Source organism: Taurulus bubalis (assembly GCF_910589615.1).
Source record: "Taurulus bubalis genome assembly, chromosome: 14".
NCBI lineage: Eukaryota > Metazoa > Chordata > Actinopteri > Perciformes > Cottidae > Taurulus > Taurulus bubalis.
Genome location: NC_136602.1, coordinates 2,378,848 through 2,394,975, shown reverse-complemented (window position 1 = coordinate 2,394,975; position 16,128 = coordinate 2,378,848). Strand labels below are relative to the sequence as shown.

Sequence of the window (16,128 nt, the reverse complement as noted above, 5' to 3'; positions counted from 1 at the left end):
AAAAGCAGCAAACTCTCACATTTTAAGAGCCTGGAAACCTCAAGCGTTTTGCCTTTTTTGCTTGAACATTCCTTGACTCTTTCTTCGGGCTGAGTTGAGTAACATTCATGTGATTGGTTACAGAGTTCTCCCACGAAGAAGCACACAAAAGCACCACTTTGAGTGTTGCGTTTACCAGAGAGACTGAAGAAACCTCAGATGACCAAAACAACTGCTTAGTCAACTAATTGACGACGCAGTCAGCGCCATTACAGAAATGACTTCATTGATTAATCTGATTGATCTTTGCAGCTCTGGATTCAGTTTTCTGGACTATTACACAGGGCTGTCCTCCACTAAAGACACTATTACGTAACCTTCATGTGATTAGTAAAAAAACGGAGTTTCCCCACCACTTTAAACATTGTGTTTACCAGAGATTTACTCATACGTTTCTTGGAAATATGTCATAAAGCATGAAAGAAAACGAGAAATGGCAGCTCTACTTGTCTGTACCAAATATAGTTTTGGGGTTTTTCCTGTTTCTGTGACGCAATCAAATCGACTAAAAAGCGCTCCCTTTTCCTCTTGCCAGCTTGTTTGAGTAAAGAACGATGTGTCAGAATACGCTCCCAGCTGCGTATACTGTACGTCCTGTCTTTCAACTTCCACCCATCTCTCGCCCGTTCTCTCGCCCGTTCAGGTCTGAGTAAAGGCGTGGCCACCGGAGGGATGGCTCAGTTCCAGGAAATGATGCGGCAGCAGCTGGAGAGCTCCATGCACACGGAGCTGGAGAAACTGCTGGACACCGCCGAGGGCTCCGAGCAAGAGGTGCAGCAGCTCTCCCTCTCTCTCACTCTCACTCTCCCTCTCCCTCTCCCTCTCTCTCACTCTCCCTCTCCCTCTCTCTCTCTCTCCCTCTCCCAGCCATCTGGTTGTGATTTAGAGGGGTGGTTGGGTCACACACAAACGCTGGAAGAACACAAAAGTGACACATACTGTAGCGCCGTGCCAATGGCAGACAGACGCACGCACATACGTGAAGCACGCGTCACGAGATTGCAAACATCTGTTCTGTCGGCCCGCATCGCGATGTGTTGCGCGCGCACACACACACACACACACACAAACACACACACGTACAAACACACACACGTACAAACGCACACACACATGTACATACACTAATGTACACAAATGTACAAACACGCACACACGTACACATAAATGCACACACACACACACACACACACACACACACACACACACACACACACACACACAGCTGTAAGGTACACACTCTCAGTGACACACTGGTTGAACAACTGGTCAGATTTCCAATGTATATAGATACCAGAGTTATTCACTTTCCCTACCCTCTGGTAATGGATTGTTCTGCCTTAATACACATTAAAAATCTATTAAAAAAAAAAGGTGTAAGCATACAAAAAGAAGTGTGTGTATATATATATATATATATATATATATATATATATATATATATATATATATATATATATATATATATATGTATGTATGTATGTATGTATGTATGTATGTATGTATGTATGTATGTATGTATGTATGTATGTATGTATGTATGTATGTATGTATGTATGTATATATATATATATATATATGTATGTATGTATGTATGTATGTATGTATGTATGTATGTATGTATGTATGTATGTATGTATGTATGTATGTATGTATGTATGTATGTATGTATGTATGTATGTATGTATGTATGTATGTATGTATGTATGTATGTATGTATGTATGTATGTATGTATGTATGTATGTATATATATATATATATATATATATATATATATATATATATATATATATATATATATATATATATATATATATATATATATATGTATATATATGTGTGTGTGTAATTAACTTGTTATATATACACACTATAGTAAAAATGTAATTAATGTATCCTAATTCATAGAAAGTATTTTACTCGTGACTGAGATGAATAAAGGTTTAAATAAAGTCCTTGTGGTTTGCAGGTGTCCAGGAAAGACTTTGAGGGCTTCACGAATCTTTTCCACAGATTTCTGCAGGTGAAGGGCCCGTCGCTAGAGTGGATCAAGATCCAACGACCTCCAGAGGACTCGGTAAGTCCGGTTCACCAAGGTTTTGTTTTGTTTATGGGGAGAGAGAAGACGTGTATATATCCCTATAAAACATAACTTTTTACCTGTAAAACGTCAGAAAATAGGGAATGATGTCTTTTAAATGTCTTGTTTTGTCAGTAATCTTTCTGACATTTTTGCCTGAAGAATTACTTTCATGATGAATCGATTATCAAACACAAACAAGGAATCTAAGGGATCGTCCCATTTTCACAGATATCCCATCCAAGGGGAGGCAAATATATTGAGAATAAAAAGGGGCCTTAAATTGAACCCTGGGGGATGCCACATCTAATGTGAGCAGGAGATGAGGAGCAGTTTCCTTTTGTGTCTCAAAATCTCGTGTCCTGAATTGTGAGAGTCACTGTTTGTTCCTTGCTTTCCACTTCTTCTCATCATGCTCATGTTGTATTCTCGACTTGTTTCTGGGCGATAAGTTGACTCAAACAAACGAGTCAATCATTCATCTGGTTTTGTCGGTTCGTGTGAAATTCATTTTCAGAATCTAAGTAGAAAAGTGAGTCACTTGTGACCTTTAACACGCAACAAACCTTAGTTTTACAGGGACAGTTTAATGACCAGCAACTGTGGAAGATGTAGAGAATTTTAATCTAATCATATTTAAGTATTTTTTTTTTTGCACCAACGCTGCGAGTGGGCCAACCTTTCTTTTCTCTTAAGATAAGATAAAATGAGATAATCCTTTATTAGTCCCGCACAGGGGAAATTTACCAGATTACAGCAGCGTACAAAGTCCAAACAAGAGACATATTAAAATAAATCGAATAAGTATTATAAATAAGTAGCACACAATAAAGAATATTAACTAAATAAAAAAGGTTCAAACAAATCCACAACAGCTAAAATATAACTAAAAATATTATACCTACAGACAGAATACATATTTTTATTGCACGGCATATTGTTTATTTGATTTATTTATTTTGCACGCCTGTCGCAGCGCTTCCTCGTCAGCTGGGTTGCGCCCCGGAGGGAACAACGCGTCCCGTGTGTCTCATTTGTTCCGTCCCGCTGCCGTGTGCAATCCTGCCGGGGCGGACAAAGTATTAACAAGTCACAAACACACTGTTCAATGTGCGGTGACGCCGTCGTGAGGGGTTTGAGTCCCGCTGCTCCAGTGGGACTCAAACCCCTCACGACGGCGTCACCGCCATTGAACGGCAATGATGAAATGACACGCTCCGAGGGGCTCAGGGGCCTCGGTGCCTCGAGCGTCACGTTAGAATAAGCTGCCGTTTCAGCTTCGTTAATATTTAACCCAATGAGGAGAAAGGAGTTCAGCCGAGAGAGATTGTTCACGGGGACAATGAGCTCGGGTTAAAAGGTCCATTTTTCAAGGAGCAAGAGCTTTTGACACGATCGTTGTAGAACAGTAATCATTAGAGAGAAACTCGTTTCATTACTTTGTAAAGTATTCGTCGCCTCGAGTTGAACAAACCGGTCACAAGCTGACAACAAGAACAGGGATTGTGTCACTTTGTTTTTGTTAATGTGAAGTTGAAGAAACACTTCAAATCACTTTGGAAACCAACTTATTTTTCGGCCTCTGCTCGAAAATGTCATACCCAAACTAATAAGGGTGTATCTCTGCAACCACCAGGGCTATTTGAAACAGATGTGTAAATATCAGTCTATATGTTACTGGTTAAGGATAAATGAAGATGACACACAGAAAAAAATGAAAAGGTTTCAGGTCCGCCTAGAAAAAAATCACTTTCAGGATGATTATTTCTTTGAAATGATGCAGCTGTAAGGTCCAACTCTAACCCAAATTATAGCTCAATATGTGAACATTCTCTAACCCAAATCATAGCTCAATATGTGAACATTCTCTAACCCAAATCATAGCTCAATATGTGAACATTCTCTAACCTAAATCATAGCTCAATATGTGAACATTCTCTAACCCAAATCATAACTCTGTGAACATTCTCTAACCCAAATCATAGCTCAATATGTGAACATTCTCTAACCCAAATCATAGCTCAATATGTGAACATTCTCTAACCTAAATCATAGCTCAATATGTGAACATTCTCTAACCCAAATCATAACTCGATATGTGAACATTCTCTAACCCAAATCATAGCTCAATATGTGAACATTCTCTAACCCAAATCATAACTCAATATGTGAACATTCTCTAACCCAAATCATAACTCAATATGTGAACATTCTCTAACCCAAATCATAGCTCAATATGTGAACATTCTCTCTGCAAAGGTTGACTTTGATAAAGTGAAGCAGAACAAAGTTAGAGAGGGTTTAGAACAGAGAACATTCAGGCGAGGACTCCAACATTTGCATTTGCGCACATTTGTGACATTTGAATTGTTTCATGTACAAAACCATATATTTCACTTGTATATTACTTATGGTGTTCAATACATCCGAATACAGCAGTTTTGGGCTTTTTTTTCCATAAAACAGGGGGATTGGTTTTGAATTGGTTATTCAGTATCAAACATCTAGAGAAGCCGTTTCCACTACAAACCCTCTGCTCGTCATCCTCGATGCTCTCATCTTCTATTCAGCAGGGAGACGAGGTGAACTAGAGGTCACCAGGATGTAACGAGAGTCATACGAGTACGTCTGCACTCTGTCAACACAGTGGGAGGAGGAGTATGAATAAATAAAGCGAGATACAGATATGAATGTGTGGAGTCCAGTGTTGAACTGGTTTCAGTAGGAGCTTAGAGATATCATCTGTAAAGGTGGAGGAGCAGGTGAGGCTTATCTTTACGATCACACCTCTACGTCATCCAGTAGGGAACACACATTGTTCTTAGTAGTGGTGGAAGAAGTGTTTACTCAAGTCACAAATGTGATGACTTGGACTTTAACACCAAGGACCCATGACCTCACCTCGACTTCACCTCCCCAAAAGTATATTTAAAAGTGTGCCATGTTTCACTTTAATACCGACTAACGTTAAGGCTATTCGTTCCCAGCAACCTGACACTCGATTTCCCTCCAATCGGCTTGGTGTGAACCGCGAAGAGAACAGTGAAGAACCAACGTAGTGACTCCTCTGTGGTCAGCAAAAACAAAGGGCAGTATGCAAAAAGTGCGGCTCGAAAATGACAGACGGCGACACGGATGTCATGACATTCAGTAAAGGGAGCTTTGTAGGGCTGCAACTAACGATTATTTTAATAATCGGTTGATTATTTTTTCGATGAATCGGATAAAAAAATCTTTTTATCAAAAAAGCGTTCATTTCCAACCCTTTATTCAAAAACAGAAGTGACAGTGCAAAACATCTTCAGAAAGTGCACAAACAGGTTGCTCCTTGAACATCCCTGAGCTGTTAATTAAAACAACAAAACGGACTAACACTAAAAACATACACATGTATGCTTTACATCTGCCAAATGTGAGCCATTGTTACTGTAATTGATCCCTCCAGAGGCTGCATTTACATACCCTGCTTTATCAATATGTATGAAATACTGGACAGAGGGAAGCTGTACTGCTCCATATAGAGCGTCCTCTTCCTTAAACTCGTTCATTCTGGGTCTCTTATGACCACGACGTCACGTTGTTGGCTAAGCCCAACGACGTGATTTGCTTCATTCTACTTTGAGGTAAAAAAAACAAAAACCTGCAGCCAGATCCGCCGGTGAGTCGATTTAACGTTAACGAGTGACAGCGTGAACTGAACCAGACCGGGGGGTGACGGCATGTTTCATCACGTCACGTTTTTTTACAAGCAAGACTGAACTGTAACGGAACATAACGTAACTTTAACGACAATACACAACCCAAACACGTTAGCTAACGTGATAGCAAGCTGACTAGCTTCCATTAAAAACAAGTTTGAGGAACATGAAGACGCTGATTGGCCAAGACTCGACTTGTCAAAGATCTTCTATTTTTGAGAAGATCACAACCTCAGCTATTCTCGTGTCTTACTCTGATCTCAGAAACGCTGGCCGGCCAGTTGCTCTGCTCCGCTTTTCTTTTTTTTTTCTCCGCGACTTATTGCCTGACGTAATAATCGCGCGACACAACGAATCGATAATGAAATTCGTTGCCAACACTTTTGTTAATCGATTTTTATCGATTTTATCGATTCGTTGCTGCAGCCCTAGAGCTTTGTGACTTGTTCAGGAAGTGTATGACTTGGGACTTGGCATCATTCTTTATAATCTATCATGTTTTATGAACTAATACGATATCGGTGTATTTTTAAAATACCCCTGCAAAGAACATTTAGCAATGCAAAGTAAAAGTACAATATGTTTTTAAAGGCTGGAACAATGTGTCGTCTGATTCCACCTGAATACTATTTCCATCTTTAATTTACTCTCTCTTTTGAACAGTGGCACCACAATATCGTCCAGGTTTCCTGCCGTGGAAAGTAATTTACACCGATTCTCTAAGGCCCCGTGTCTTGTTTTACAGTCGATCTCTGTACATTTACTATTTATTCCCTCCAACTAGACGACGCGCAGCAGTTTCCTTTTGAACGGGCTGCGGGTCACACACAAAGTGCCGAGTCATCAGGGCTTCTGAGTCTGCTGTGCAGGAGCTGAGAGAAAAAAGAAGAAGCTGATTTTCTAGTTTCCTGGACACTTGAGTCTCAGTGTTATGTGTCAACTTCAAAGGCTGAAAGGTTTCAGAGAGTTTTATAAAATAAGTGCAAACTGTAGGGTCCGAACACAGCGTCCCGAGGCCGTCGAAATGTACAGAAGTTACACGAGACAGCAAGAGTACAACAAGAGTCTGTTCTCTTCTTTACAAGCAGAGTGCGTTCACCCTGATGTACGTTCTTGTTTTCTTGTGACGTCGGATATGGAATATGACTCACGAGATACAACACAGTGCTGCTGCTGAGTCATTAAGGGGTTAATATGAGAAGACGTGAGAGAAGGCTGTTTAGACGGATTCCACAACAGCCATGCGTGCGTTAATTAGTCAATTAGTCGGTTGCCTTCATTAAAACTCGTTCCTCCACATCTGACCGTTTTATTGTCATGTGACTGAAGTTCACACGTGAAGGCCGTCATGTGTCTAGAGGCTCGTGTTGCTTCTTTATTTTTGGTTTTGAAGATGAACCTTTTAATATCAGGAGGATATAATGAGACTCTGAAGTGTTGGAGCTTTAGCAGGCAGCTGTACAACAGTACATGTATTAATATAGACGTTTGCAATGAACTAAAACGCATGCGTTCCTTCTCAGATTGTTTAATTTTGAGAATTATTTTAGGTCTGAAGAGGTGAAAATAGCCAGACTAATATTGCGTCTTTTCTCCCTCATTCATTGAATCCTTGCGTGACACTTTGTGATTGATCTCAGGACACTTTGTGATTGATCTCAGGACACTTTGTGATTGATCTCAGGACACTTTGTGATTGATCTCAGGACACTTTCTAACCCGGGGCCCTTCTGGTTTTACGAGTTGTGTTTAATTGCTTTATTAATAGTCAGTAAATCATTACAATAACAACCAAACGTTGATCCCAGTTGAACAGACGCTCCAAAAACTGACATTGCATTAATTCATTTATGTGCAATATTAATATTTCATACGTCCTCAGTCTATCTACTGTTATTTCTTAAAAAAAATTACGATGCCTTTTGTTGCTTCACTGCCTTTTATCTCCGTTGTGGCACTAATAAAGGATTACAGTATCTTATCTTATTAAATAGTGCTGTATACATCAGTTATTAACCAATATTTGCCAAAAAGTGGCAATTGACTGATTGGACCAGGAGTCTGGCAAAATCCATTTATCAACAACGTATTACTCATTTCTTAGTTGATTAACCACATAATATGTTTATTCTTCTTGCATTCAGTGTACATGGCTGTGAAAAACATGCTGTGTAAAATAATTAAAACATCATTACTGTTTGCCTGCACATTTAAAGGTGAGACCAAACCTGTCATTCCCAACTCTCCTAATCTTCAGCTGTGCCAGTTGAACCAAGCACGTGTTGCCCAATAGGATGTCCACCACTTCCTGTTGTGAAACACACTCGTGGTCCAAAACATTCTCCCCAAATTAAACCGGTTTCGTGGCAGCGAAGTGGCCGCCGGCCGCTTGTCGGCCATGTTTGGTTCTGTCTCGCTGAACATTGACAGTACTCCCTCAGTGGATCGTCTGGCGCTGGACAACACAAACACAAAGCCTCGTCTGTCTCTCCTCCGGCTGCAGCAAGGGAAGAGTCACCGCTTTACTCCCCAATCTGAGCCGCCTCGTTTATGTTTTAGAGAGAGAACGAGAGTTGGGGAAGATTAAAAGATGCAGGAAAAGATGAATGAAGTGCCAAAAAAAGAGAGGAGGGAGTTGTGTAAAGACAGACGGAGGCAGAGAGGAGATTACAGCTGTGTAGAGGAAAGCTGACAGACGAGTATGGAGCATGAAGTGGAATCTGACATGACGGTGATGTTAATGAGACGAGAAACAGAGGAGAGCGAGTGTGAAGCGAGAGGAAGAGAGTAACGAGGCGGAGGAAAGAAAAGCAAACTAAACATTCTTTACCGAAGTCCTCCCCCAACCACATTCATAATTCAGTGGCCTTTTAAGTCCATAAAGCCAGTTTTTACACAGCTGACCCACTCAGAGAGATGACAGCAATTATTCATCAGTTCATTTTGGTCATTTTAAGGCAAGGCCAGTTTATTTGTATGGCACATTTCAACAACAAGGCGATTCAAAGTGCTTCACATAAAACCATTAGAATGCAGCTTTAACACATGAAGCATAGACTTCTATACAACCAGAGGAGTCGCCCCCTGGTGGTCAGGAGAGAGAATGCAGCTTTAACACATAAAGCATAGACTTCAATACAACCAGAGGAGTCACCCCCTGGTGGTCAGGAGAGAGAATGCAGCTTTAACACATAAAGCATAGACTTCAATACAACCAGAGGAGTCGCCCCCTGGTGGTCAGGAGAGAGAATGCAGCTTTAACTCATGAAGTATAGACTTCAGTCGTGAGGTCGTGAGGTCGCCGCCTGGTCCGCTGTCCCTCATTGGTTCCTTTAAGAAAAGGACGTTTCATAATCACTGACGCATGAAGTGCTCAGACTTCACCACTGACGGGAACACTGGTTTCCTAACAGAAAGATGTTGGAACATCTGGTTAGCGTTTCCTGTCCCCGAATGGTTCTCCACATGGCTCGCAGCTGCTAACTTGATTTAAAAAATAAAAATCCCAGTAAGGATGAAATTCAATCGCGTTGAAATGAAACTTGAGGAGAAACACGACGACTGTGAGCGGGGAGGCAGCGTGATCTTCTGTTTTCACTTTTAATTCAAAGACGACATTCCTGTGCGGTCAAACAAAGCGCAGCGTCTCAGTGTTCCCCAAACGTTCACAGCTCGGTTGTTTTCGGTCGGACACATCCTCTTTCACGTCGTATCCCTTCACTCCTTCCTGCTGTGAGGGCCGAAAGGTCGACGCAGATACGCTGATGTGTGCTGTAGTATTGACCCAGTAATGTGACACGCACACGCATACATTAATTATCTGCACCATTGCCGTAAAAACATGCCACAAAAACGTGTCTTCACAGATCTTTTTCTTCTAATTTCTTTGCCAAAACTATAAAAAATTGAACGGATATGGACATCAAATTACAACAGGGTTCTTACGGTCATGGAAAACCTGGAAAAAAGTCATGGAATTTTAAAATGGTTATTTCCAGGCCTGGAAAAAGTCCTTGAAAAAAATAAAATCCCAAATGTTTTGTAAAAGTCGTGTAAATGTGTTATATTCATGTGTTCATGACGTTCATTTACGCTGAGTTTGAAATAATGAATTTGCTTTTAAAAGAGACTCAGAATATAAGCAGGCATACATACAGGCATCTATATAAATGTTTATTCTTTTAATCAAACTATTGTCTCATTCATTTGTGTTATTTAAGGTTTACTGTATGCTTTGTATTCTCATTGTTAGTTTAAATACTACATTTACTCACTTTTTACTGTTTACACCCAGATTTCACTAAATGTTTGTCATGGACATTTGGTTTAAAGTCATGGAAACCACTGGTCAGAATGTGCATGACCCCTGTACCACAACAGGAAGTGTATTGAATCCTCTCCCTCTCCTCCAGATCCAGCCGTACGATAAGATCGCTGGCAGAGGTCTGCCCAACAACGTGGCCGACTGCCTGAACAAGCTGGTGGTGGTGAAGCTGAACGGAGGACTGGGAACCAGTATGGGCTGCAAGGGCCCCAAGAGCCTGATCAGTGTCCGCAACGAGAACACCTTCCTGGACCTCACGGTGCAGCAGATCGAGGTACGGGCCCTGGGAGAGGAGGATAATGTTCAGTCCCTCTGAAATAGAGATTCTCACTGCTCATCCAGAACTTTGTGGAGGTTGTTTTCTCTGGTTATCGTGACGTTAGGGATAATATTGACATTAATGTAATGTGCAAATAACAGGGCTGGGCAAATAATCAGAACAAAAGGGAGCAAATATAACTTTTAGAAACGCCTTGATCCCTTTTTTCGTCACATGTTACATGTCACATGACGTGGAACGTGACACATAAGAAGGAAAAAACAGAATGGGGTTTTCCTGCATAACAAATAAGAAGAAAGAAATGGATGCATGCGCCATTACATGCGCCAATTTTGGTAGGAAAAGGGGTATAAAGAGTTCCAACCTACTTTTATGCATTTAAGCTTTAACACATGAAGCATATACTTCTATACAACCAGAGGAGTCGCCCCCTGGTGGCCAGGAGAGAGAATGCAGCTTTAACACATGAAGCATATACTTCTATACAACCAAAAGAGTCGGCCCTGGTGGTCAGTAGAGAGAATGCAACTTTAACACATGAAGACTTCTATACAACCAGAGTAGTCGCCCCCTCAGGCAGACTCACCTAAAACACTTTATTTATATTCTGCTGTCCTGTGACTCTGGATAAAAGCTTTCCTCTGAACTCCTCACTGTCTGAGTTGATCTTTTCTCTCATGACCTCAGCTGACAGACTTATTTTTTACAAATCGTTTTCTTGCCGTCGCCCAGATCTGACGGGCGGGTTTTATTTCAGCCGGTTGCCACATGTGTGTGACATCAGGATGGGAGAGGCAGGGCAGCAGAAAGTGATGTATTGTCTGATGTAATATAGTCTGAGGACTTTTGAATTCATCGCCCCGAGCTAGAAGAGTAAAACATAACTGAGTAAATAACACCCCCACTGCCTTTCATAGACAGAATGACCAGCATATGTGATGCTGCAGTGTGTGAATCATCCTCTGAGCTCAAGCTGCTATTATTTATGTCTCTGAGGCGCCGGAGAGACTTGCAGTTTCTGGAAAAAGAGCTGAATGTTCTCCTGAAAGGAGTTCAGTGTGATACCTGCAGGTAGAGAAAGAGGATCTGTTGGCGAGCAGCAGGTCTGTGGGATTGGCCGGAACACGGAGAAGGGAGTGTGTGTGTGTGCTGGAGGACAGAGTGTGTGTGTGCTGGAGGACAGAGTGTGTGTGTGTGAGTCTGTGTGTGTGTGTGTGTGTGTGTTTACAGGGAGGGGGGTGTTGTGGTTATTTGTGCCCGATCACACATCGAGACATTTTAAAAACAGAAACCCACTGGGTCCTTCAGCAATACAAGTAATCCTCTTGATTCGTTTAAGTTTGTTAAATAAAGAAATAAATCACATATTAAAGCAGCTTAAAGAGATTAAAGTGAGATTCAAGTTTCAGCCTCATTATGAAGAAATCTGTCATGAATCTGACAGAGAGCTCTGGTGGGTAATTGAGTTTTAATCGTGTGGGTGTGTATGATGTATGATGTGTGTGTGTATGATGTGTGTGTGGGTGTGTGGGTGTGTGTGAGTCTCTCTCTCCTCCCAGCACACTGCTCTCTGTGTCCGAGTCTCTGCTCTCCATTTTCTGCTCAGGTCTGCTCAGATTACCTCCCGACTGAATCGACCTATTTAGAAAAGAGAGAAAATGGATCCCACATCACACACACACACACACACACACACACACACACACACACACACACACACACACACACACACACACACACACACACACACAGGAGACGAGGACGATCTTTCTGGGAAGGAGCCACCTGGCTGCTGAACATTTTTACTGCTCTCACCTGAGCGACACAAACACTTCTATTATACTTCTACATATTATGGTGTCGCAGCTTCAGGGAAAATATTTTTATTTTTATTTAAAGATGAGAAAAAAATATTAAAAAGTTAGAAAAAAGGTTTATACTTAATATTTATTGACACTCAACAAAATAAAAGCCCTGTAGTTTCTCTCCGTGGACAGAATGCCTTTATCTGTCAACATGAGGCTTTTATTCTGAAATATTTGCAGGACAGTGCTGTGGAAAATGCAGTGACTTCCAGGGCTTTGAGTCCAAAGAAGCATTCATTATGACATCATTTTCTTTTCTTACAGCAGAAGAAAAAATAACATCCAATGTCAGTTTTTTCCCATAATCCAAATCAAATAGTTATTGTGTGAATAAAACCCCTCACACACCCTCACACACCCACTGACAACATACCAGACACTGTGTGTGTGTGTGTGTGTGTGTGTGTGTGTGTGTGTGTGTGTGTGTGTGTGTGTGTGTGTGTGTGTGTGTGTGTGTGTGTGTGTGTGTGTGCCCACAAAGCTCTTAAACGTCCTGAAGTATGGCAGTTAAACACAGTCATGCACCGTTTACCTTTCATGTCGGTGTTCTTTACATAAAGCCAACTCCCATCCTGGACATTAAAGTGAAAACAAGGATGCAAACAAAAGTCCAATCACAACTTCTCCCTCCACTGATCCATGACCCCACAGCACCTGAACAAGACCTACGACACAGACGTGCCGCTGGTGCTCATGAACTCCTTCAACACGGATGAGGACACAAAGAAGATCCTGCAGAAGTACACACACCACCGGGTCAAGATACACACCTTCAACCAGAGCAGGTGAGCCGACACGTGTTCATTTCAGCCAACAGCTGGACGCTGAGGGCCTTTTTTTATTATTGGTATTAAACTCAGAGTCGGCAGCGTTGAACCCAAAAGCACTGGATGAACTCCGATGGTGAACTGGTTTATATCCAGCGGACAATCCTCCGCTGTGTTTGCAGACAGGAAGTGTGATGTAACGTTCGGAGACGGACGTGAATCTTTAATGATGTCGTGTGGATCTGGGTTTCCACGGTTTCCCGCTGCATTATTTAGAGCGCACAAAGTGTCGCACAAAGCAGTTTGAGCCGCTGGAGCTTCAATGGTTTGACTGAGAGAACGTCGACCCACAGGAGGGCAGAGAGGGAAATTCATAAAAAGCCAATTAAATTCACTGCTCATCACATCTCAGTGTCTGGTGCTCCAGTGGATGAGGAGGGAAACTATTCGACATTCTTATTTATTTTTGTCAAATTTAACTCCCTGGCTACCAAGGAGACGAGCAGAATAAATAATCAATCAATTCCTGCAAAGATCTCAAAAGTTGTATTTTAAATGCAACGCTAACTGTTTCCTTATAATAATTAATTAGCTAGAAATAGAGTTTTTTTTGTTTGTGGAAAGGTGTGATGAAATTAATTAAAAGAAGAAGAAACCAAATAATTAGCCTCTTGTACTGTCACTTTATAACACACAATATGTCATTTTCTAATCAAAACTCGGATAAATTGAGATCCAGACGACCGATGATTCAAATCCTTCATCCGGTTAAAATATATAGTTTTAAAAAAAACAGCAAGATCCCAAGATCTCACATACCTGTATGTGGTCTGGGGCTCACCTGCTCACACACATGTATGTGGTCTGGGGCTCACCTGCTCACACACATGTATGTGGTCTGGGGCTCACCTGCTCACATACCTGTATGTGGTCTGGGGCTCACCTGCTCACACACATGCATGTGGTCTGGGGCTCACCTGCTCACACACATGTATGTGGTCTGGGGCTCACCTGCTCACACACATGTATGTGGTCTGGTCTTTAGCTTTCACAGCAGCAGCATCTTTGTCTGGAGCTTTTGTGGACTCGGCCCGCGGGCCTCGAGTTCGACACCATGCTCTAATGACGCGGATCGCTAACTCAACCCGACGTGGATCCTTCTTAGGAACCCTTTGATCTCTTTCATGCACACTGATGATGATGATGATGATGATGATGGTGGTGGCTCGGACTCCTCGGCTTGTGGCCTCACCTGCCTTCTTGAGTAAAAAAATAACGTTTCTCCTTGAAGGCTTCGTTTGAAGTCCTGCAGCGATGCGAAAAATAAGACTTAGCGACTCAGTTTACCGGCTTCACGTCAGATGATGCGGAGTGAGTGAGTAAGTAAGGAAGTAGGTGAGTGAGTGAGTAGGTAAGGAAGTAAGGAAGTAAGTAAGTAGATTCTCAGTTCAGTCTTCCAACAAAAGGAGATTCTAGTTTTAAATGTCCGCGCTCCGATCCAGGGATCGATAAACAATGATGCTGGATGTTTGCTTATGAACTAATAATCACAGGAAGTGAACTAAAGCAGCGCGTCGTGGGCTCTTCCTCTGCAGGTACCCTCGCGTGGACAAGGAGTCCCTCCTCCCGGTGGCCACCACCCTGAGCATGTCGGGGCAGAGCGCAGAGGGCTGGTACCCGCCGGGCCACGGAGACATCTACGCCAGCTTCTACAACTCGGGCCTGCTGGACCAGCTGATCGCGCAGGGCAAGGAGTACATCTTCGTGTCCAACATCGACAACCTGGGCGCCACCGTGGACCTGCACATCCTGCACCACCTGGTCAGCCAGCCCAACGGCAAGCGCTGCGAGTTCATCATGGAGGTGACGGACAAGACGCGCGCCGACGTCAAGGTGCGTGGAGGACGAGGTCCGAGCGGACGTGGAGCGCTCACGCGTGGGCGTGGCCGGTCTGGGTCATGTGACCGGCTCGGCGCAGTCTTTTTTTTAGTCGTCAATGCGACCGAAACAAACCGCAGTAAAGTATCTAGGTTTCTGACACTGCTCTGGGATAATATACAGATTAAAATGTTGTTATTTCATGATTATCTTGTCCAAAAATTCGCAATAATATCCCAATAATCATCAAACTAAAACTCTCTGTCGGGTGGAAGCGATGCCAGTGTGTCTGGTTGCCACTCCAAGGATGTGCACCGCGTCACAGAGAGACTTGAGCCAATATCCTTTTCAGTGACCGATCTTAAGTAATAAATAAATCATAATGTCCCTATGAATAAATAAAGGGTAACCACTTAAAGAAATTCCTGTTTTTTTTCCTTCTATTTCTGAACCATCAGAGCAAGCAAGACAGCCTATTTAAGTAATATCCAATTATAGAATACAGAAATTAATGATTTATTATAGAAATTCAACTTGTTGTGAGTATTTTTTATCCTGATCTTTTATGAAATCCTATACCAACAATCATTAGTCATTCATCAATATACAGGATGTTCTGTGAGCCGTCAAATGGATCACATGTGATCAATGATCTTGTTCTCAGCCGTATTAAAAGGCCGCTGTTATAATTATATATTTGTGGATTGTATTTTTATTGATTTCCACCTGCTTTTTCATTAAAAAACTATAAATATTGGTGTTTGCTTTGCGTTAGCAGGGTGTAAAATGACCAACACTCCCAACCGATCTTTAATACTGCAAGGAATCCGTTTAGAAATAATTACTAAAAAGAACATGCATTTCTGTTGCATCCTGGGAGTTCATCCACCTCCCTCTCCCTTGCAGGGCGGCACGCTGATCCAGTACGAGGGGAAGCTGCGCCTGCTGGAGATCGCCCAGGTGCCCAAAGCCCACGTGGACGAATTCAAGTCCGTCTCAAAGTTCAAGATCTTCAACACCAACAACCTGTGGATCTCTCTGGCGGCCATCAAGCGGCTGCGGGAGCAGAAGGCCATGGACCTGGAGATCATCGTCAACCCCAAGGTGAGTCACGGCGCGACGGGAGGCGGAGTTATTTTGGTTTATTCGGTGTTAATTTAGTCGAAGAAAGATATTTTAATGGTCAGGACTAGTTT

The 16,128-nt window shown here is 42.2% G+C and overlaps 1 protein-coding gene across 1 annotated transcript in view; it reads left to right on the top strand.

Annotated features, from left to right (window-relative positions):
• The first annotated feature begins 677 nt into the window (after nt 1–677).
• The window catches only part of ugp2b (UDP-glucose pyrophosphorylase 2b), a 19,439-nt gene continuing 3,988 nt past the window's right edge, over nt 678–16,128 (top strand). Inside the window, exons 1-6 of the mRNA XM_079229662.1 lie at nt 678–810; nt 2,010–2,117; nt 10,231–10,416; nt 12,939–13,072; nt 14,650–14,947; nt 15,839–16,036. Coding sequence (XP_079085788.1) covers nt 712–810; nt 2,010–2,117; nt 10,231–10,416; nt 12,939–13,072; nt 14,650–14,947; nt 15,839–16,036 — 1,023 coding nt within the window. The 5' untranslated portion in view covers nt 678–711. The remainder of the gene's footprint in view (nt 811–2,009; nt 2,118–10,230; nt 10,417–12,938; nt 13,073–14,649; nt 14,948–15,838; nt 16,037–16,128) is intronic.